We start from the raw sequence: 20534 nt of genomic DNA, 5'->3' as shown, positions 1-20534 counted from the left end.
AGGCCCAGGAACGCCTTTCCTGGAGCCTGAGGCTTGTGGCTGGAAAAACAGCCGGGCTGTCTGGTGATGTGGGTTTGACAGATCAAATAAAAGGGAACCAAGAAAGCAAATCCTGAGGGGAAAAAAAGGAGGGGGTGTGGAGTGGGGAGAATCAGGCCTGACAAGGAAGAAACTCGAGGGAGAGGGCTGCCTGGGAAAGTATGCGCCCAGAGTTGCTTGGGGACCAATGGTGAGGACGGGGGCAGGGGACGGGGGCTGGGAGGGTTGCGGGCCCCGGCGGCCGAGTGGAAACGCGAGAGATGGAACAGGGACAGCGCTCCGAAGCAGAAGGGAGGGCGCGGAGGTCCGGGGTCCGGGGAAGCAGGGCGCCTGGAGCGTGGCAACAGCGGGTCCCAGGAGAGGACTCCAGGCGCCTGGAGTGGGCGGTGCGGGGCGCGGCAGGTGCGGGGGCGGAGCCACGTGAGGGCGGGACCAGGCGGGGAGGAGCCTAGGGGGGGCGGGGCCGACGCCGGGCCGGCAGGCGGGGTGCGCCGCTCCTCTTCTGCGAGAGCAGCGGGGGCCGCGGAGCTGGAGCTGGATCCCGAGCCGGGGCCGGGGCGGGAGTCGGGGCCGGGGCCGGGCCGGAGCGGGCTCCAGCGATATGGGGTCGGCCGACTCTAAGCTGAATTTCCGAAAGGCGGTGATCCAGCTCACCACCAAGACGCAGGTGCGACCGGGGCCCCGGCCTCTCCACCCACCTGCCGGGCTGGGGGCTGGGCAGGGCCGGGGGTGCTGCGCGAACTTGGCTTGTCAGGAGATAGGGGACCGGCTGGCCTGCAGGGTGACGCTGAAGCCAGGGCCGGAATGGAACCCCTTGGCCTGTAGCCCAGGGCTTCATCCCCTAGCCCTAGCCCCTCACCCCCAGCCTCCTCTCCCGGGAATATCCCTCTCTCCGCAGCCGCTGCTGCCACCTTAGGCTGACGTGTGCCTACTCCCAGAGCCGGCAACGCTGCTGTCCGCCACCTGTCCCGCCCCCTCCCCCCACCCCCCGCTCCCGCCCCTCCAGCCTTGCATCTTCAGCTCCCCCCCCTTCCCGCCCCCATCCACCCATCCACCTTCCTGCTTCCCTCCCTGCCCCTCGGTGCCCGAGGTTCCCAGACGCGTAGACCCTGGCTGATTCAATGCAAACAAAGCCGGGCCGGCGCCTGCCGGGTCGGGGAAAACAGCTGGTGAGCAGTGCAGCGGCCTCGCTGGGCCCAGGTCGATGTCCACAGCAAGGGAAGGCCCGGGTCTTCCTGAGAATGTGCAAAGAGTGGCGGGCAGCGCTGCAGCCTCCCAGAGGGACCTGTTCCCAGGCCCCTGGAATCCAGTTTCCCAGCTGGGGACCCCTGCTCCAGGGGGCTTCTCCTTTGAGGCCCAGCGGTGGGGATGGCTGTATTTTCAGGTACCTTCTTTTCTCTGGGTCAGGGCTGACAACCCCCAGGTTGTCTTTGACTGGCTGGTATGGGGTCTGGGGGTGTCTTTCAGCCTGGTCCATGCCTGCACACTCCCCTGAATTCACAAGTGACACAGAGCTCACCTCCTTGCCTCCAACACATAGGGTCTGGCCCCAGCAAGGCTGCTTCCTGCCTACCCCTTCTCTCCTTACCCCTTGAACCAGGCTGCTCTGGCTACAGAGATGCCAAGTCCTGATTCCCCAGATCCCCCATGTTCAAGGGAGTCAGGACTTGCTGATGTCTGGGACTTTCCTCTTACCCTTACCCCCAGGGCTCTCTCTGGTTCATGGACTGAGGGAGCCATTTCCCCAGTGCCAGCTGGTCACAGCTCCAGAGGCTGGACCTCTTGTCTTACACTCTCTTATTCCCACGAGAGACAGGTCAGGTGCCTGGCAAATGCCCAAGGCCTCTGGAGAGCCCAGACCCAGCTAAGAGGCATTTGACAGAAACCAGATTTGCTTCTCAACCACTTCCCTAATGGCTCCTGATTCATTCTAGCACTTGGCTTTTTGGGGATGGGGCTTCTAGGTCTGTGGGTGGCAAGTGGGCCAGCCCCTCGGTGTGGAGCCACAGGGAGAGGAGGGAGGGAGGCTCCCATGTTTACCTACCAGGGGAAGGAAACACCTTGTTGGAGGAAAGAGCTATGGGCTGTTGGCTCAGCAGGCAGGGTCCTTTGCCAGGCCAGCAGGACTAGCTTAGCCAGGTCCCAAAAGATCTGGGTAGATTAGATTCTTACCTGTGCTGGACTTTCCCCCCAAATACAGTGTGCCCATGTCTTCCCCTGGCTGCCGCCCTGCTGTGGAGCTGGCTGAGATGGTACTGTCCCATTTCCCAGCTGAGGACAGTAAGTTAGCTTGGGTCAAGACTGGAGCCAGAGGCCAGGCTGGGTCTCCCTCTGGAGACCAGTTGGGCCCTGCAGGTGGGAAGGGACCTGGGCTGGTCTGAGGGAGAGAGCCTGAAGCCTTGGGTCCTGCACAGGGACCTGGCTTGGGCAGCTGGGGAGTGAAGACCAGATCCTAGTTGGTTGTCCCAGACCTTGCCATTCAGAGTCCCCAAGGAGATTCAGGCAGCTGTCCACAGGGTGTCTTCGAGTCTCAGATCCTTGGAGGCTGTGCTGTGAACACAGATGTTTGTTCTAGGCTGCAGACAGGCCGACCCAGTACCTTTTCCTGTGGTTTGGACATGAGCCGCCACTGCTGGGCCTTCCCTGCCTTCCTGAGCTGCATCCTGTTTTCTTCCTGCCCTGGGCTAGGCCTGACCCTGGTCCTGAGGCTTAGCAGTTTGAGCTATGTTTCCCGAACCTTTCCTAGGGTGGGTGGGGCGCTAGAAGGAGGACCTTCCTGGACCCACGACCCTCCCTTAGATCCTGCCTATTTGGAGATTCTCTGCCGTAGGCCCGGTGAGACCTGGTGGGTCCATGTTTACATGTGTGCACACATATGTGCGTTTGAATGCTCTGGTGACACAGTCCTCCAGAACAGGTCACCCTTAGCAGGCTCGAGCACTGTGGTCCTTCCCTCCCTCTCACCCTGCCAGAAAGTTCAAAAGAAGATGCAGCTGGGCCCCTAAGCTGGTGGGGGGTCTGGCCTGAGCAGGTACTGAAAAAACTAGGGCAAGAATATCTGGTTTCATACCAGGGCCGCTCAGTTCCTATGCCCTGGCAGCAAGGGCATTCCTACCTCCAGCAAAAATACTCTTTTCAAAAAAAAAAAAAAAAAAAAACTGGCTCGGACTCTAGAAGCTTCTTTGAGTTGTGTGGAGCCCAGCTCAGGTAACTGAGATGGGAGTTAAGCTGTGTTTCTCCCCTCGGAAGCCTGAGGGGCTCCGGTGACCCTGGGTAATATCTGTAGCATCAGGCCAGCCTGTATAGCCAGGTGATGGTCACCAAGCTCCCACAATAGGAGCCAGAGAGCTAGGGGCGCCTGAGTGGCTTAGTCGGTTAAGCGTCCGACTTTCGCTTAGGTCATGATCTCGTGGTTCGTGGGTTCGAGCCCCGCGTCGGGCTCTGTGCTGACTGCCAGCTCAGAGCCCGGAGCTTGTTTCAGTCTGTGACTCCCTCTCTCTCTGACCCTCCCCTGCTCACGCTGTCTCTCTCTCTCTCCTAGAAATAAATAAAACATTAAAAAAAAAAAAAAAAAAAAGGAGCCAGAGAGCTGGGATTCTCCTCAGCTTCTTGGCTGGACTAGCCTGGGGCCTCCTAAGGTTCCTTCTAAGTCTCTCTCCTCACTTTGAATTCAGTCCCTAGGTGACACTTGCCTGATGAACTAGGACAGAGGTCAAGTCCACTGGTGCTCAGATGAGTTTCTGCCCCTTTAAGGGGGTCGTAGCTAGCTGGGAGGTGGGGAAAGGGTCGGAGATGGGCCTTCCCAGAGATACTCCCAGGTTTTTAGGATATCCTTCCCCACCGCAACCCTGGTCGCCCACATGGGGGAAGGCGTGGTGTCCGGTGACTACAGTGACTGTCAGAGGGCTGTCCTGGCTGAGACCAGGAGGGCCAGCAAACCCCAGCCCCAGGGCCCCTCCTTTGGCCTTTGTTCTCCCCCAACTAACTTGCTCTACCAGTTCTGGGACTGAGCAGGCCTGGTACCAGGCCTGGCCTGTGGGCCATGGCCACGTGCTGTCCGCCACGTGCTGTCCTGTAATTTGAAGGGGGGGGGCACTGTAATTGGGGAGTGGGCAGTGGTACAGCCGGACCTTGGTGAGGCTTTCCACCCCAGCCCTGAGCTTGGGCAACCCCACCGGTGCTCAGACCTGCCCAGAGACTAGATTGAAGCGATCTCTAGGACTAAAATCAGCCTTTCCCTGAACAAATATTGGCTGAGCATCCGCAATGTGCTTCAACTGCAGGGTCAAGGAAGCAGGGCTGGTGGGCTAATGGGGCCTCGAGGCAGGTGCATTGAGACCGTGGAGTCAGGGCCTGTGATGAGTGACTGAGTGGGGGGAGCAGCGTTCCAAGGTGGAAGTAAGCCTGTCTGGCGTAGAGCTCTGGGAGAATTCTTGGAAGAAGGGGATTCAGAGAACGGAGTTATTTTTAAATGAGATATATATATATTTCTGATGGTAAGAGGAGTGCACACTGAGTGTGGATTTGTGTGGCAGCAGGGCATTTATCAGTGCTTTCAGAGAAGGGAGAAGGCTGAGTTGATGGAGCAACTAAGGTCTCTTGCGGGAGCTGCTGTTCAGAGAGCGCCTTCGCCATCCTGGCCCCTCGGCAGATGGACGTTCAAAAGGAAAACGTAGTGATATGTGCGTTTGCCGAAAAACATCCGTTAAAAAATAAAAACCATCCAGAGAGTTAATCTCTGTTAACATTCTGTCGTTTTCTTCTAGGCTTTTATTGCTATATAATTTAGCAAAGATTGTGACCATCTTGTAGTTTAGTTTTATACCTTCTTTTTTCCACAGTGTTGTACCGTGAGTGTTTTTCATTCATTAATACTCTTTGGAAACATGTTCTGGTGGTTTGCATAATAACCTATTGTATGAAAACGCCTTAACTTTTTGAGTGTTTCCTGTTTGTTGGCATCCTTATACGTGCACATCTCTGATCGTTTCCTTAGGATTTCTAGAAATGGAATTGATGATTCACACTGGTTCCCTGCGAACTGCTTATGTGATTCAAAATGTGCAAGTGTGTTTAAGGTGTATCACTTTCCTAGGACCAGTGGGACTTTGGAATGTGCTAGAAGGGTGGGCATGCGGGGAAGAGGGGACAGTCCGAGCGAAGGCAAAGAGAAGTTGTGACAGGGTTGTGTCGTGGGGATGGTGAATACTGGTGTGTGTGCCCATGTGCAATTTGCGCATGTGTGCATCTGTGTATGCATACATGTGTGCACATGTGTGCACGCATGAAGGTATGTTAGGTCAGATCTTGGCTGACTGTCTGGCCCAGGTCTGGACTCAGTCCTGTGGGCAGTGGGGAGCCCTAAAGGTCTCTGTGGAGGGAACAGTGCTTTTGGTGCTGTGCTTTGACCGTGGGTTGGGGGCAGTGTGGAGGCAGGATTGAGGAGATAAATTTGGAGGTGGGGTCCTGGCAAGAGTGGACTGAGCTGCGGCACTGGCAGTGAGTACTGAGAGGAGCAGGTGCAATCAGAGAGCCGCGGGGGTTGCCTCCTTTAGATTTGGGTGTGCGTGGAAGCTGGGGCCGAGGGCAGATGGTGAGGCTGGGCTTAGGTGAAATGATCACCCATTCTCTTGCCTTCTTCCTTTGGGGAGGGGCACCACCTGGGTCTGGTCCCCAGGCACTTGACCTAGCAGCATGGCCTGGGGAGGCCCCCAGGCGGGGAGGCGCTGCCAGAGAAGGGTGGTGAGTTTCCCTGTCCCTCAGGGACTGAGTTAGCTTTGGCTGCCGAACCCAGTGCCCGGCTGACCTCTGGCATCCGCGCCAAGTGTCTCCATCCTGCCTGTGCCAGCCCGGGCTCATGATGGCCGAAGCGTTGCCCCCACACGGGAGGGCTCCTGAGCACCAGCAAGGATGGAACAGGGGGACCGTGCCTTCCTCTCTGGGGCTCCTTTGGCTATAGACCGGTAAACTGTGGGCCTGTCGGCAAGGGATGGTATAATGACTCTGGAAACATTGGCCCCCCCCACAGCCTGTGGAAGCCACCGATGATGCCTTCTGGGACCAGTTCTGGGCGGACACGGCCACCTCGGTGCAGGATGTCTTTGCGCTGGTGCCAGCGGCAGAGATCCGGGCCGTGCGGGAGGAGTCACCCTCCAACCTGGCCACTCTGTGCTACAAGGTGAGTGCAAGTGGCCCTCTCCCTCGCTGCCATTCCCTGCTGGGCCATTTCCCACCCTCCCACGGGGGCTGAAGCTGGCCTAGCCCTGGGGACCGAGGGAGCAGGTACCCATGACATCCCACGAGCCCAGGTGTGGGCAGTGTCAAGGCGGTACCCACCTGTCCCCACTGGCTGGGCTCTGGTGGGGAAGTGATCCTGGCAGCCACCCCCTGGGAGGCCTTCCTCCGGCCCCCACCTTGCTGAGCATTTCCCACGCGTTGTCAGCTCATTCAGCTCACCCTGTGTGGTAGACACTGTTAGTGTCACCATTTTTTTTTTTTAATGTTTTATTTATTTCTAGGAGAGAGAGAGAGAGAGCGTGAGCAGGGGAGGGTCAGAGAGAGAGGGAGTCACAGACTGAAACAGGCTCCAGGCTCCCAGCTGGCAGTCAGCACAGAGCCCGACGCGGGGCTCGAACCCACGAACCGCGAGGTCATGACCCAAGCGAAAGTCGGACGCTTAACCGACTAAGCTACCCAGGCGCCCCTTAGTGTCACCATTTTACCGATGAGGAGAAAGATTCAGACAGGTGGTCACTTAGCAAGGTCTCAGCTGGTGAGCAGTGGGCTGGTCTGTCCAGTGAGGCTGCTCTCTAGGCCATTTCCCGTCCCCCTGGGCTGGCTGACCCTGTCTGCCTCTCCCCCTCCAAAGCCTGGGGTGACCCCAAGTGCCAGGGCCCCACTCCCCACCCTTCTAGTGTGGCCCCTCTGCCTGTCCCCACAGGCTGTGGAGAAGCTGGTGCAGGGAGCTGAGAGCGGCTGCCATTCGGAGAAGGAGAAGCAGATCGTCCTGAACTGCAGCCGGCTTCTCACCCGTGTGCTGCCCTACATCTTTGAGGACCCTGACTGGAGGGGCTTCTTCTGGTCCACAGTGCCCGGGGCAGGGCGAGGAGGGGTCTGTGGGCCTGGCTGTGGGGCTGGATGGGAGGTGATGGGGTGACAGGGAGAGACCCCACTTGGGGTCGGTTATATTCCTCCAAATCTCTTGTGGGGTTTGGGGAGTACAAGCGTAGGTGAGTAGGGGGTGCTGCTGAGGAGGGGGCTTCTCCCACAGGGGGCTCTACCCCTGAAGCTGGGCAGATGTGGGGGCAGGGAAGCTGGGCACTCGCCTTCCCTGTCTGCCCCCTCCCAGGCCAAGGGCGGGACCCCAGTGATTCCCAGCAGGCCTGAGGCTCTAGAGTTTTAGGGGCCTGGCCTGGCTCCTCCCAGTCAGTGGGAAGGTTCCCCCGACCCCAGGGTCCCAGCCCTGCTCCGGCTCTGGCCCCCTTCTGCCTTAGGAGGTTTGAGGTGATGGGGAATCTACTTCCTTTTTCTTCTGCCTCTTCCTTCATCTCACTGCCCATGGGTGCCTGCCTGGGCGCAGATCCTCACTGCCTTCCACCCCCCAAATCCTGGGGCCACCTCTCCTTGGCCAGCGACCGCTGAGGCAGCCCATATGCTATGTCCCGAGCAGGGAGAGGACGACGACGAGAATGCCCGGCCCCTGGCTGAGTCCTTGCTTCTGGCCATCGCCGACCTCCTCTTCTGCCCAGACTTCACTGTCCAGAGCCACCGGAGGAGCACTGTGGTGAGAGCCCCCCAGTCTCCCGCCCCCGAGGCCGAGGAGGGCTCTGGTCCTGGGTTGGGGCTGGTTGAAGTTCCCTGGGGCAGGACTCTGGAAAAGGCGGGCAGGTCTGGGGAAGGGCTCGTGGCTGGCACAGCTGGAGAGGAGCCAGCTGGTGCCTGGCCCTGCCCCGTGTATCCGGGAGGCTGGGCACAAGCACCCATTGTCCTCGCCTGGGCAGTGGGTGGGGGCGTGGGGCTGGGATGAAGGAGATCTGGCCCTCTCACTTCCTGTGGGCCCATGGACTCGACCTTGAGTGTTCTCTGCCCCCCATCCCCACGCACCACCAAGTGCACCGGGTTCCATTCCCCTCCCTCCCTCTCTCTCCCTGCCTCAAGCTGGACCGATCAAATAAAACAACCAGAGGAGAAAAATTAGCTTTCAAGAACAATAATTTCTTCCCTCGTGCATTATCACCTGGGGCACTTGGAGGGTCTGTCTTTAGGACAATATGAGGGTCTCTGCCTCCAGGGATGACAGTGGGGGCCTTGATCACTCACTCCCAGCCTGATCGCTCTCCGACCATGTCCCCAGGACTCGGCAGAGGATGTCCACTCTCTGGACAGCTGTGAATACATCTGGGAGGCTGGCGTGGGCTTTGCTCACTCCCCTCAGCCCAACTACATCCATGATGTGAACCGGTGAGCTTTGCTTGGACCCAGAGCCCACAGTGTAGCTGGACCCCAGGCCTTCCCTCCGCTCCCCGGCTCAGAGGGGGAACCATGCATGGGGTCTTTCAAGGACACCTGTCCACTCGTGACCCAACATCAGCCTGACAGGGATCAAATGGGGTCAGTTCTTTTCATGGCCTTGCGCCGGGGCCGGGAACGGTGGGCATGCCATTCTGCAAGAGAATTGCCATCTTTAGGTACTGAAACCCCCTGCCGTAATCTCCCTCCCTAAGGATGGAGCTGTTGAAACTGCTGCTTACATGCTTCTCTGAGGCCATGTACCTGCCCCCAGCTCCGGACAGTGGAAGTCCCAACCCGTGGGTGCAGTTCTTTTGTTCTACGGAGAACAGGTGAGGGGCCCCTGGCCTTTCTTTCCATTCTCCTTCTGGTTCCCGGCAGCTCCGAATGGAGGCCGCTCTCCAGCCGAGTCTTAGTCAAGGGGAGTTGCCTCCCCCTGGTGGTGATGGCTTGTAATGTACCAGCCACGGGTTGTGCCTTCAAAGTCCAGTGTCCCAAATGTGGGGGGCGGGGAGCTGGGTGAATGGTGCCTGGGTCCTCCATCTAGAGCTGTGCTGTCCCGTAGAAATATAAATGCCAATCACATATGCAAGCCGAGCATTTCTAGCAGTGACAGTAAGAGAATAAAAAAGAAACAGGTGGAGTTAATTCTCATATTTCATTTAACCGAATATATATAAAATGCTATTAACATTTAACATGTAATTGGTGTGCACAATTATTGAGAGGTTTTACATTCCTGTTGTGCTAAGTTTTCAAAATCCGCTGTGGAGTTTATACGTACAATACATCTCCATTCAGACCAGCCACACTGTAATCTGTCACCAGCTACATGTGGCTTGTATCCAGCAGTGCCCCTGGACAGTGGCTGGGGAGGAGGCATCATGAATTACCCTGAAGGATGGGGAAGCCTGGCTCAGGAGTTAGTGCCTCTAAGGGTCTTGGCTCATCTTAATCCCAGCCTCTCATTCCCAGATGACACAACTCATCCTTCGAGTTTGCTGGCCTTCTGCCCAACTTCCCCCTCCCCCCACCCCAGAAGGAAAGGGAGCCCAGGCGACTCCCTCCACCAGCCTCAGTTGAAAGCTGGCGGGAGGTTTTTTTCTCACCAGCGTTATCAGGCCAAACGGCCATGCTGTGCCCCTCACTTAACCTCTCTGGGTCTCAGTTTCCTCGTCTGTAAGATGAGGAGCTTGAACCCTGACACCTTACAAATCTCTGAATGGAGTCATCCCGTGGCCGGGGAAACTGGGTGATGGAGCACATGCTCTGCTCCGCAAGGGGAAGCCCACCTCCCTGTGAGACCCCAACCCATTCTTTGAAGCCTCAAGGGAGGGCACCTGCCTCTCAAAGACCTGAGGGGCACATCATTGTACATTCGTCCAAACGGTGCAGTGCCGAGGATGGACCCTAATGTAAACTCTGGGCTTTGATGATGTAACCACATAGGTTTGGTGTAACAACGTGCCACTCTCGGGTGGGCTCCCAGTAGTGGGGGAGGCTGTGCATGTGTGGGGGTGGGGGGTACAGGGGAATCTCTGTTCCTTCTTTGTGTTTTGCTGTGAACCTAAAACTGCTCTAAAAATAGTCATAAACTAAAAAAAATAGGCTTCAGCCGTTGGGAGGGAAATCTAAGGGATAAAGACATGATTTCCCATATAACTGGCCATCCCACTCTTCGTAATAAATTCCTTTGCCCTCGGCCCAGCCCGGCCTGGGTTCTGGATGCAGGCAAGGACAAGGAGGGGGCTCTCTTACTGAGGAGGGGATCGGCCTGGTTCTGCAATCTGGCTCCCAGCCTAGGGCCAGCGCTGAAGCACTTGTCGAATGAGGGGGTGGCTTGGCTGACCGTCCTGCGTGGCCACGTGGCCACGTGGGAGGTGCACGAGGGCCGGTCTGGTGGTCTCCGCAGCCTCACCCCTCCTCTGCCGCAGACACGCCCTCCCCCTCTTTACCTCCCTCCTCAACACCGTGTGTGCCTATGACCCTGTGGGCTACGGGATCCCCTACAACCACCTGCTCTTCTCTGACTACCGGGAACCCCTGGTGGAGGAGGCTGCCCAGGTGCTCATCGTCACCTTGGACCATGACAGTGCCACCAGCATCAGCCCCACCGTGGATGGCACCACCACAGGCACTGCCATGGATGACTCGGACGTAAGGATGGGCGTGGGGGGAGGGCGGCCGGCCCTTCCAGGCTCGGGGCACTCTCTTTAGCAGAGCTGGGCAAGGGGTACCAGGTGGGCACCTCGTGGTGAGCCTGGGGATGTCTGAGGGAGCCCTGGGGTAGCAGCAAGGGGTGAAGCCACCCGCTTATCCCAGGCTCCACCATTGGCAGCCTCCAGGACCCGAGAACCTGTTTGTGAACTACCTGTCCCGCATACATCGTGAAGAGGTGAGTCGAACACTGCTCTTGCTCCAGTGGATTCTCAGTGTCCACCCCCCACCATGGTTATGGCCTTGCAGGGGTGATAGGTTGGAGACGAGATGGGGTAGGGGGAGTCCTGACCCCTACAGGAAGGAACCAGGGTCCCTGTGGACTTGGCCACCCCTGGCGAAACAGTGATGGCAGGACTTGGAGGGTTTTGAGATTGCAGAAAAGGGCCGATGGCCTCAACTGAGTAAGGACAACTGGGCAGGCTTCCAGGAGGAGGTGGCTCTGATGTCAGGTTTTGGTTAGGATAATGACAGTGGCCTTTAAGGCAGACTGATGTTCTTGTGTCCTGTGATCTTGGGGGAGGTTCTTGTGTTCCCCGAGCTCTGGCTTCTGCGGCTGTAACATGGAAACAGTAACTGCCTCCTTGCCTTTTGGGGTGGACTTCTTGTAGCAGGTGCTGAGTGAGTGCCTGCCCTTTGAGAATAGTAGAGTGCACCTCCGGTGTGACAGGGTGACGGGGGTGGGGGGGAGGGTCCAGGTGGGCAGGGACTGGTTCAGGGGGTGGGGTTGGGGGGTCACAAGGAGCAGCCTGTGGCCTGGGGGAGGGGCAGGAGTTCCCTCCAGACCTTTCCTAGACTCAGCTTCCTGAGGGGGCCTGGGTCAGGACAGCTACTGATGACAGAATCTGGGCCTTTCAGGCTCTAGAGGTGGGACCAGGCTGGGGGGGTGGGAGGGGGGAATGAGGAGGCATTTGTGGGGGAAGCTGCAGCCACAGAGGGCTGGGCTGGACAGATCTCTGCTGTCCCCTATTCAGGACTTTCAGTTCATCCTCAAGGGCATAGCCCGGCTGCTCTCCAACCCTCTGCTCCAGACCTATTTACCCAACTCCACCAAGAAGATCCAGTTCCATCAGGAGCTGCTGGTCCTCTTCTGGAAGCTCTGTGACTTCAATAAGGTGGGCTGGCCTCGGAGACCCGGTCTGGCGGGCAGTGGTCTCCCCTGAGATGGGGAGCGGCCACTCTGGATAGTCCAGGGATGGGGACAGTGTCTGGGATGGGGAGGGGGTGGGGCAGAGCTGTCTCCCTTCCTCTGACTCTGCCCACCTGTCCCCTCCCCCAGAAATTCCTCTTCTTTGTGCTGAAGAGCAGTGATGTGCTGGACATCCTGGTCCCCACCCTCTATTTCCTCAATGATGCCCGAGCGGATCAGTGTAAGGCTGGGGTTCGCACGAGATCCTGGGAGGCTTCCTGGTAGAGGGGTGGGCGCGGCCAGTCTGTGCTGTCTCCCAGGAGCTCAAGCTTGGGGGTCTGACCTCCCTTCAGGGGCTTCTTCCAGTGCTTCCAAGATGGGTCTCTGCCCTGGGCTCCCTTCCTCCCCTCCCCACCCTGTGTGATGACTTCTCTCATACCACGTGTCGCAGCTCGGGTGGGCCTGATGCACATCGGAGTCTTCATCCTGCTGCTTCTGAGTGGGGAGCGGAACTTTGGGGTGCGGCTGAACAAGCCCTACTCAGTGCGAGTGCCCATGGACATCCCGGTCTTTACCGGTACCCACGCAGACCTGCTCATTGTGGTGAGGGGCCTCCCTCAACCAGGACCTGGGGGCGTGGGGGATGTCCTTTTGGCTCAGTCTGGAGGTGGAGGGGACCCCACGGCCACCCCTCTGCCTCCTCGCACAGGTTTTCCACAAGATCATCACCAGCGGTCACCAGCGGCTGCAGCCCCTCTTCGATTGCCTGCTCACCATCGTGGTCAACGGTAGGGGGCTGGGAGCCCGCCTTCCCAGTGCTCACCACCAGGTGGCGCCAGGCCACGGGCTGACCCGCCGCGCCTCCCTGGCTCAAACCCTTCCAGTCCAATAGCTATATGATGGTGGCTACATACACACTGGTCAATTTTCCAGTGGCCGTATTAGAAAAACCAAACCAAACCAAACCAAACAAAACAAAAAAACAGAAACAGGTGACAATAATTTTATAATATAATATATTTTATGTAATCCACCCTACCCAAAATACCGTCATCTAAACATATAATCCCCATAAAAATTATTAGGACATATATTTTTTAATTTTTAAAATTTACTTATTTATTTCAAAAATTTTTAAATGTTTATTTGTTTTTTAAAAATTTTAGATGTTTTTTATTTATTTCTGAGAGAGAGAGAGAGAGAGAGACAGCGTGAACAGGGGAGGGTCAGAGAGAGAGGGAGACACAGAATCTGAAGCAGGCTCCAGGCTCTGAGCTGTGAGCACAGAGCCTGAACGCAGGGCTCGAACCCATGAACCATGAGATCATGACCTGAGCCGAAGTCGGACACTCAGCTGACTGAGTCACCCAGGTGCTCCTCCAATGTTTGCTTATTTTTGAGAGAGAGAGACAGAGCATGAGTGGGGGAGGGGCGGAGAGAGAGGGAGACACAGAATCCAAAGCAGCTCCAGGCTCTGAGCTGTCAGCACAGAGCCCAATGCGGGACTCAAACCCAACAAATGTGGGTTCATGACCTGAGCTGAAGTCAGATGCTTAACCAACTGAGCCACCCAGGCGCCCCTTAAATTTTATTTATTTTTGAGAAAAAGAAAGAGAGGGAGAGAGAGAGAGAGAGAGAGAGAGAGAGAGAGAAAGAGAAAGAGCAGGGGAGGGGCAGAGAGGGATAAAGAGAATCCCAAGCAGGCTTTGTGCTATCAGCAGTCTCACAAACTGTGAACCGAAATCAAAAGCCAGATGCTTAACCAACTGAGCTACCCAGGCACCCCCCAAATTATTGAGACATTTTCTATTCTTTTTTTTTTACATCCAGTCTTCAAAATCTTGTGTGTTTCACATGTGCAGCATATCTCGGTTAGAACTAGCTATGTTTCAAGTGTCTAATGACCACAAACAGCTCGTGGCGACTGTACTGGACAGCACAGGTCTGGACAGTGTGGTCTCAGGGCGCCAGGATGTGCCCCAGCCTCTCGCAAGGACTGTAGACACCTGTGCTCCAGGGGAGGGGCTCAGGCTGGCTGGCATGCTGGGCCCAGGAAGGTTGTGGCCGTGGACTGAGGCAGGATGGCTTAGAGGTGGCTGTCTTCTGGAGAGGACATCTTGGCCGGGAGGTTTGGGCTCCAAGTTGGTGGGATGGAGCTGGGCCCTGGAGGCTTCTAGCTGCCCCTTCTAGAGGCCCCTGAGCTCTGGCGCCAGCACCTTCCCTTACTGGTTCACTCCCCGGCTCCATCTCACACATTTTAACTGAGCACTAAGTGTAGCCCGTTCTGAGGAATGCATTTGTGAACGAGAAAGTCGCCGTCCCTGCCCCAGCCTAGCGAGGGAGAAGGACGTGAGACCAAGAGGTGCACAGAGCGATATATGGCTTCATGCCGTGCACAGCGTTTCTTCTCTGATCCCCCCTCACAGGCCCTGCAAAAGAATAAGTTTCTAATTATGTGTGGCGTATCAGTTTGATATTCTGGAAAGACAGAGGCCGAGTTTGTATCCCTGCTGCATCATTTAACAACGGGATCTTTGGACAGGTTGACAAACCTCTCTGAGTCTCAGTTTCCTCGTGTATAAAAATGGTGATCGCTTCATCTGTATCCGGCCCCCCCTTTCAGAGGTGTAGTGAGGAGTGGGCGAGAGGCCATGTGTGAGTGGCCCTGTGAACAGTAGGGCTGTCCACACGGTGGAGGGACCAGGGCGGGGCCCACACTGCCCCCTGGAGCCGCGCGGAAGGCATGGCTGGTGTGGCCTTGGCCTCTGATGGCTTGTTTTCCTGGCTTTGTATGTGTGTGTGTGTGTGTGGGGGGGGGATTTACAAGCAAGGGGCAGGCAGGGTCTGGCAGAGGAGCACCTTGTCCTGCCCAGGCCGGGGCACGCAGGGAGGGCTGGCGGAGGCCCCAGGAGTGAGCTGGCTCCTCCCCTGCAGTGTCCCCCTACCTCAAGAGCCTGTCCATGGTAGCCGCCAATAAGCTCCTGCACCTGCTAGAGGCCTTCTCCACCACCTGGTTCCTCTTCTCTGCCGCCCAGAACCACCATCTGGTCTTCTTCCTCCTGGAGGCCTTCAATAACATCATCCAGTACCAGTTTGACGGTGAGGCAGCAGCCCGAGCCCCTGGCCTGGGTGGGAATCGGGATGGGCGGTGCGCAAGGACACCTTCCCGTCTAAGGAGGGCACAGCTCTCTCTGCTGCCGCCCCCAGTTCACTCAACATGCATTTATTAAGTGTCTGCTGTATACCAAGCTCGGTGCTGGGTAGAGGCGATACAGTGGAGAGCAAAGCAGAACGCTTCCTACGCTGTGGAGCTCGCAGCTGGGGATGGAGGCACGGAGGGAGGCTGTAAACCAATGGTCACCCAGACAGACAGGTCACCTTAAATCTGAGGAAAGGGAAGTTCAGAGAGGTGAGAGCTGTGAATTTTGTGAATGCCAGGCTGCTTGCTGTAAATTAGGGCCTGGCCACTTGTTAGCTCTGTGACTGTGGGCACATAACTTAACCTCTCCGAGCTTCAGTTTCTTCAGCTGTAAGACAGTCATAACAATGGTACTAAGAGTCCTTATCTCTGAGGGTGTTGGGAAGAGTAAATAATAACCCACAAGTAGCATTTAGTGGAGTGGCCGCTTAAGTATCAGCGGTTATTATTATTTCCAAAAGTAATATTTGCACTGATCTGTGAGGGAAGAATGGGGGTGGAGTAGGGTAGAAAAGCATTGTGTGTGTGGCTGGCAACATATGCAAAGGCCCTGGGGTGAGATGCTGAACGGAAAGCAGAACAGTGTGGTGAGAGGCAGGACCAGAGAGCTGGATGGGGCATTGAAGGCCCCGAGCTGAGGGAATTCAGCGTGGGCAGCAGAGCTCGGGCACAGGCCATATCGTCCTTATTGTCTTTCCCTCCTGGTGACCTGGCCCAGGGACACGGTCAAGATGTTGAACAGCTGGCTTGGTGTGGACCTGACACACTGGGCCTGCCCCACTTTGCCAGTGTTACCCCTCAGCGTGCTGGGTTGTGAGGGGGTCTGGAAGGGACTGGGGAGGGGCGTGGGGGGAGCTCAGCCCAGAAGCTTTTCTCCACCAATGTGACATTCTGGTAGAGCCACTGTCGCCGCGCACACCGCCGGGTGCCAGCCCTTCTGCAGCTCTGTCTCTTGGGCACCCTGCACCGTTTCCTACCCCTGGAATCAGACCCCCCCCTCCCATCCTCCAGACTCCCCCTCCCAGAAACCTTCCCCGGTCCCCTGGCGGAGGGGGAGGCAAGGGGGCCTCCCCAAGGTGAGGCTTGCTCGCTCTCTACAGGAAACTCCAACTTGGTCTACGCCATCATCCGAAAGCGCAGCGTCTTCCACCAGCTGGCCAACCTGCCCAGCGACCCCCCTGCCATCCACAAGGCCTTGCAACGGCGCCGACGGACACCTGAGCCCTTGTCCCGAACTGGCTCGCAAGAGGGAGCCTCCATGGAGGGCTCGCGCCCCGCTGCCCCCGCTGAGCCCGGCACCCTCAAGACCAGCCTGGCGGCAACTCCAGGTTTGGGCCTGGCGGGTGGTGGGGGTGGGGTGGGTACCTGCATGGTTGGGGGACAGGCAGGGTCTCTGGGATGTCATCCAGCCTCTGACAAAGGGCATGGCTGTGATGGGAAGCCGAGGGGAGGGGATGGGAGTGGCTGCAGGGGTGGGGGTGAGGGTATTGGGAGGTCAGGAGGACTAGCTAGGTTGGGGGGGTGGGACTGCGCCTCAGAAGTGGGTGTGGGGGAATCAGGGATGGCATTGCTAAAGTGGGTGGGGGAAAGGGGGGGCCTCATGGGGCCCAGTGCAGAAGCTTCCTAGGAGGGGCCCCAGGCAGGTGTCATCACACCCACCCACCCCCGGCCCCAGGCATCGACAAGCTGACGGAGAAGTCCCAGGTGTCAGAGGATGGCACCTTGCGATCCTTGGAGCCCACGCCCCAGGAGAGCTCGGCAGATGGCAGCCCCATTGTAGAAGTAGGTGACGGGGACTCCCACGGTGGGGTGAGCTTGGGACTTCCCTTTTTCCCTGGCCTCTGCGGTGTGGGCTGGGCCAGGGTGCTCTGGGATTATCAGCAGCAGAGGGCAGAAACGCAGTACCCAGGGCATGGGGGGTGGGGGGTGCTTTCACAGACCTCTCCCTTGTTTACTGGTCCAAAGCTTAAGCTCTTGGCCTTCAGACTCCTCATCCATCAGCCTTATCTGAGCCGAGCTGGCCTTTACCCGACCAGCCCTGTTAGCCCCTAGCCCGAAACCTGTCATCAGGTTGGGTTGGGTCAGGCAGTGCCTGAAGCCCAGGGCAAAGGGTGCTAGGCTGGGCTGTCCCCACTCTTGGGAGTGAGCCTCCCACCAAGGAGGCCAGTGGAGAGGCATCATTGCCTCCTAGATTCCAGGCTGTGGGAGGAACTGGGAAGAAGGGCTGCCCCTCTGTCCTCTGCCCCATGCCTGCTCCCTGTACCCCTCACTCCTGTCGTTTCCCTGGGTCAGGAGCCCGGCCAGGCATGGCGGGAGCAGCGGCGACTGTCCAGCGCATCAGCCAGCGGGCAGTGGAGCCCAACATCGGAGTGGGTGAGGGTTTGGGCAGGTGGCTCTGAGCTGGGGGCGGGGCAGGGGCTCCTGGCCCTAGGAACAGCTCAGTGGAGGCTCGGATGGGAATGCATCCAAATCCAAGAACTAGCCTGGGAGCCGGGCTCCGGAGCACTCCTTCCGGCTGGGTGACCTTGGACTCTCTGGCTGGGTTGCTTCCTCTGCATACACTGCCCCAGAGTACGATGCAGGGTTGAGCTTCAGTTGCCCATGGCGCTCACTTCTTACAAGCTCTCCTTTCCAGCTTCCTTACTCAGTTCACTTGTCCACTCCCATGTGTGTGTCCTCTGATCACTGGTAATTACACTTATCGGGGATAAACGTCCTACTCGATCATGCCATTCTGAGGCTCCAAGGGGACGGTTTTTGGCATGTAGCGTACTCTCGATGAGAGGCCGTGGCTCTCCCCATGAATACCAGTCAGTGTGCATGGGCACTGCCCCGTGCCAGGCCCTGGGTGTGGTGAGCGGGGCCCTTTCTGCCTCCAGGAGCCCGTGGTTCTGGGTCAGGGGTGAGGCCTCTCCCCTCGCCTGTGGGGGCTGCTCTCCCAGCCCCAGGAACCCCCGTCCCCCCCGCCAGGTTCTCTCGTGGAAGTCCAAACTGCCCCTTCAGACGATCATGAGGCTGCTGCAGGTGCTGGTCCCCCAGGTGGAGAAGATCTGCATTGACAAGTGAGGCCTGGGCAGGGGCGGGGGGAGAAGGGGCGGCAGGTGGGCTCTGGGGAGGGCCAAGCCCAGGCGGGGGCCCCGGCTGGGAGTGGGAGCACTTTCAGAGAGGGTCGTCCCACGTGGGCATGTTGGAAACCGTCCCCTCGTCCTAGCAGGGGCCTGACGGATGAGTCGGAGATCCTGAGGTTTCTGCAGCATGGCACCCTGGTGGGGCTGCTGCCTGTGCCCCACCCCATCCTCATCCGCAAGTACCAGGCCAACTCGGGCACGGCCATGTGGTTCCGCACCTACATGTGGGGCGTCATCTACCTGAGGTGGGTCCGCCGGTGGGGGGCGGGGGTGGGGCTCAGCGCTGGCCTCGGCTCTGGGTCCCACCACGGCAGCAGGCTTAAGGTCAAGACAGTCAACCGGGGTGGGGGTGGGGGTCTTGTCAAGTTGAGGGTGGGCTCCCCCTGCCTGGGGTGGGAAGGGGTTGGGGCCGTACCACCTCCTAGCTGCTCCCCAGTCTCGGCTGCAAGGCCTCCCAGCACCCCTGCGACAGCCTGCTCCCTCCGCAGGAATGTGGACCCGCCTGTCTGGTACGACACGGATGTGAAGCTGTTTGACATCCAGCGGGTGTGAGGATGGAAGCCTCCCAGGGGCTGGGATCAGGGGAGGGTGGGGGCCCTGGTCCCCTGAGGCTCCCCTGACTCCCCGTTCTGGGCTTTAAATCACCACAATCAGAGCTGGGGCTGGCAGAGTGGCTGAGTCCTGGGGGCCCCGTGTGGCTGGGATGGTGGGGACAGGCTGTGATCAAAGCCCCTTCCCTGCCTCCCCCCCCACCCCCCCACCCCCCAGGGCCGTGGACTCCCAGGATCCTCCTGTGTCCAGGGCTTCAGGCCCTGGCCAGAGCCCTCACCTCACTCTGGCTCTCCCTCAAGATCCCTTTTCTGTGCTGCCCACCCCCAGAGGCCACCAGGTCCCTGTGTCCTAATGGGCTGCCCTGCAGAGAGCTGGGAGCTGTCCCTTAAGGCACCTGGCAGAAGCAGGGGAGCCTTTCCCAAGCCTCCTAACCTGGAGCCACCTGGCCCAGGCCTGGCTTGCTGCTGGGGCCCAGAGGAGGAAGGAGAGTGTCCGGGTCGCTGAGGAGACCAGGGGCTGCCAGACTGCAGAAGCCAGACTAGGGGACCTCATGCATTTTAGGGGTTTGGAGTGGCGTGTTGAGGCTCAGTGGGTGTAGCCTGACTCTGTTATCCAGGATGGGCAGAGAAGTGTGGGGAGGGAGCCATTCGATCCTCCCTGCCCCCACTCACTGCTTGGATGACTGGGGGGTGGAGGGGGCAGGATGCCACCCCTCCACCCTCCAGCTCTGGCCTCCGGGTCTCCCGCACCCTACTTGTGTCAGTACAATCTTTGCTCTGTACAATCGGCCTCTTTACACAATAAACTGCCCTCTCCACGTCCTGGCTCTTTGTGCTTGGAGGGGAGGGGAAGGGAGGGGCTGGGGCTGTGGCTCTTGTCTTCAGGGGAGCCGGGAACTCGGTCTCCCAGAGTCAATCCCCAGAGGGCCCTCAGCATACGCCTGGGAACCAGCATTTATCATTTTCTTGGGTGGGGAAATGGAGGATTGCACCCTCTCACCCAGGGTGCAGCCCCCAGAGAAACAGCCCAGGCAGGAGAGAATAGAAGCTTGCCTCCCAGCCTTCTGCACGGTCCCTGGGGGCCGTGCTGGTCCCAGGAAGCCACCAAAACAGCACTGGGGGCCCCTGGCGCTGCGTCCCTGGGCTTTCCGGTGCCCAGCATCATGGGGAGGGGCCCAGAGGGTGCAAGGCCTGGGCCGCCCTCCCTGAGTCTCACCCTGGGCTTCACCTGGGGCCCATCCCACTGTTTGCACTGGGCTCAGGGAGCTGGATGGGGTGTCAGTGCCTGCCCCGTCCACCCAATGGCTCAGAGGATCCAGCAGGCCAGAAGCTGCAGTCCCTTTGCTAAGCCAGCTGCAGAAAGTCACCTGCGGCTCTGTTCCAGAGAGGAGTGTGCTGGCGGGGTGGGGTGGGGGGCATGTGAGAGCCCTAGCCCCTTGCCTCACCTCCTCCCATGAATCAGGCAAGGGGGAAAGACTGGTGTAGACACCTCCTGGCCCAGAAATAGACTGGCCCAGCTCTATAGCCCTGACCAGGAAGACTGTCCCTTCCTACCATACTCGGAGTGACAGCTCTGTCCCTGGGAACAAATGTCACAAAGCTTGAATGTGATCGATCAAACAAACAGGGTTTATGGCAGCAGGAGAGAGCTGTTGAACTCTGCCTGGTAGCTAATTAATGAGCTCATTAGGAGACAGGGTATGTGGGAAGGGAGGGCCAGGCCCGCTTGCTGGGCTGCAAGCTTCTAGAATGTCCTGGGCTGA

The 20534-nt window shown here is 58.4% G+C and overlaps 1 protein-coding gene across 3 annotated transcripts; it reads left to right on the top strand.

Annotated features, from left to right (window-relative positions):
• The first annotated feature begins 593 nt into the window (after positions 1-593).
• On the top strand, positions 594-19593 carry HID1 (HID1 domain containing). 3 transcript variants are annotated; one of them, XM_039226563.1, is made up of 19 exons: positions 594-706; positions 6068-6217; positions 6980-7150; positions 7709-7822; positions 8393-8499; positions 8763-8879; positions 10482-10704; positions 10886-10942; positions 11739-11879; positions 12044-12134; positions 12345-12496; positions 12603-12681; positions 14828-14992; positions 16193-16420; positions 16768-16874; positions 17385-17465; positions 18063-18154; positions 18307-18465; positions 18709-19593. In XM_039226563.1, exons 1-19 carry the CDS (start codon positions 641-643, stop codon positions 18770-18772), a joined length of 2364 nt encoding a protein of 787 aa, XP_039082494.1. In that variant the 5' UTR covers positions 594-640; the 3' UTR covers positions 18773-19593. The 3 variants fall into 3 exon arrangements, with proteins under 3 accessions (XP_039082494.1, XP_039082496.1, XP_039082493.1); XM_039226565.1 differs by having other exon boundaries at positions 7706-7819; XM_039226562.1 differs by having other exon boundaries at positions 7706-7822.
• The last annotated feature ends 941 nt before the right edge of the window (positions 19594-20534 follow it).

This window comes from Hyaena hyaena, unplaced genomic scaffold (genome assembly GCF_003009895.1).
Source record: "Hyaena hyaena isolate Hyena2069 unplaced genomic scaffold, ASM300989v1 scaffold_21, whole genome shotgun sequence".
Lineage (NCBI taxonomy): Eukaryota > Metazoa > Chordata > Mammalia > Carnivora > Hyaenidae > Hyaena > Hyaena hyaena.
This window is presented reverse-complemented; position numbering and strand designations above follow the sequence as displayed.

Coding starts and splice junctions, on each gene's coding strand:
- HID1 (XM_039226562.1), top strand. CDS start 641: ATGGGGTCGGCCGACTCTAAGCTGAATTTCCGAAAGGCGGTGATCCAG. Junction 10,705..10,885: donor CTGCCATGGATGACTCGGAC/GTAAGGATGGGC, acceptor CACCATTGGCAG/CCTCCAGGACCCGAGAACCT. Junction 16,875..17,384: donor ATGGCAGCCCCATTGTAGAA/GTAGGTGACGGG, acceptor TCCCTGGGTCAG/GAGCCCGGCCAGGCATGGCG.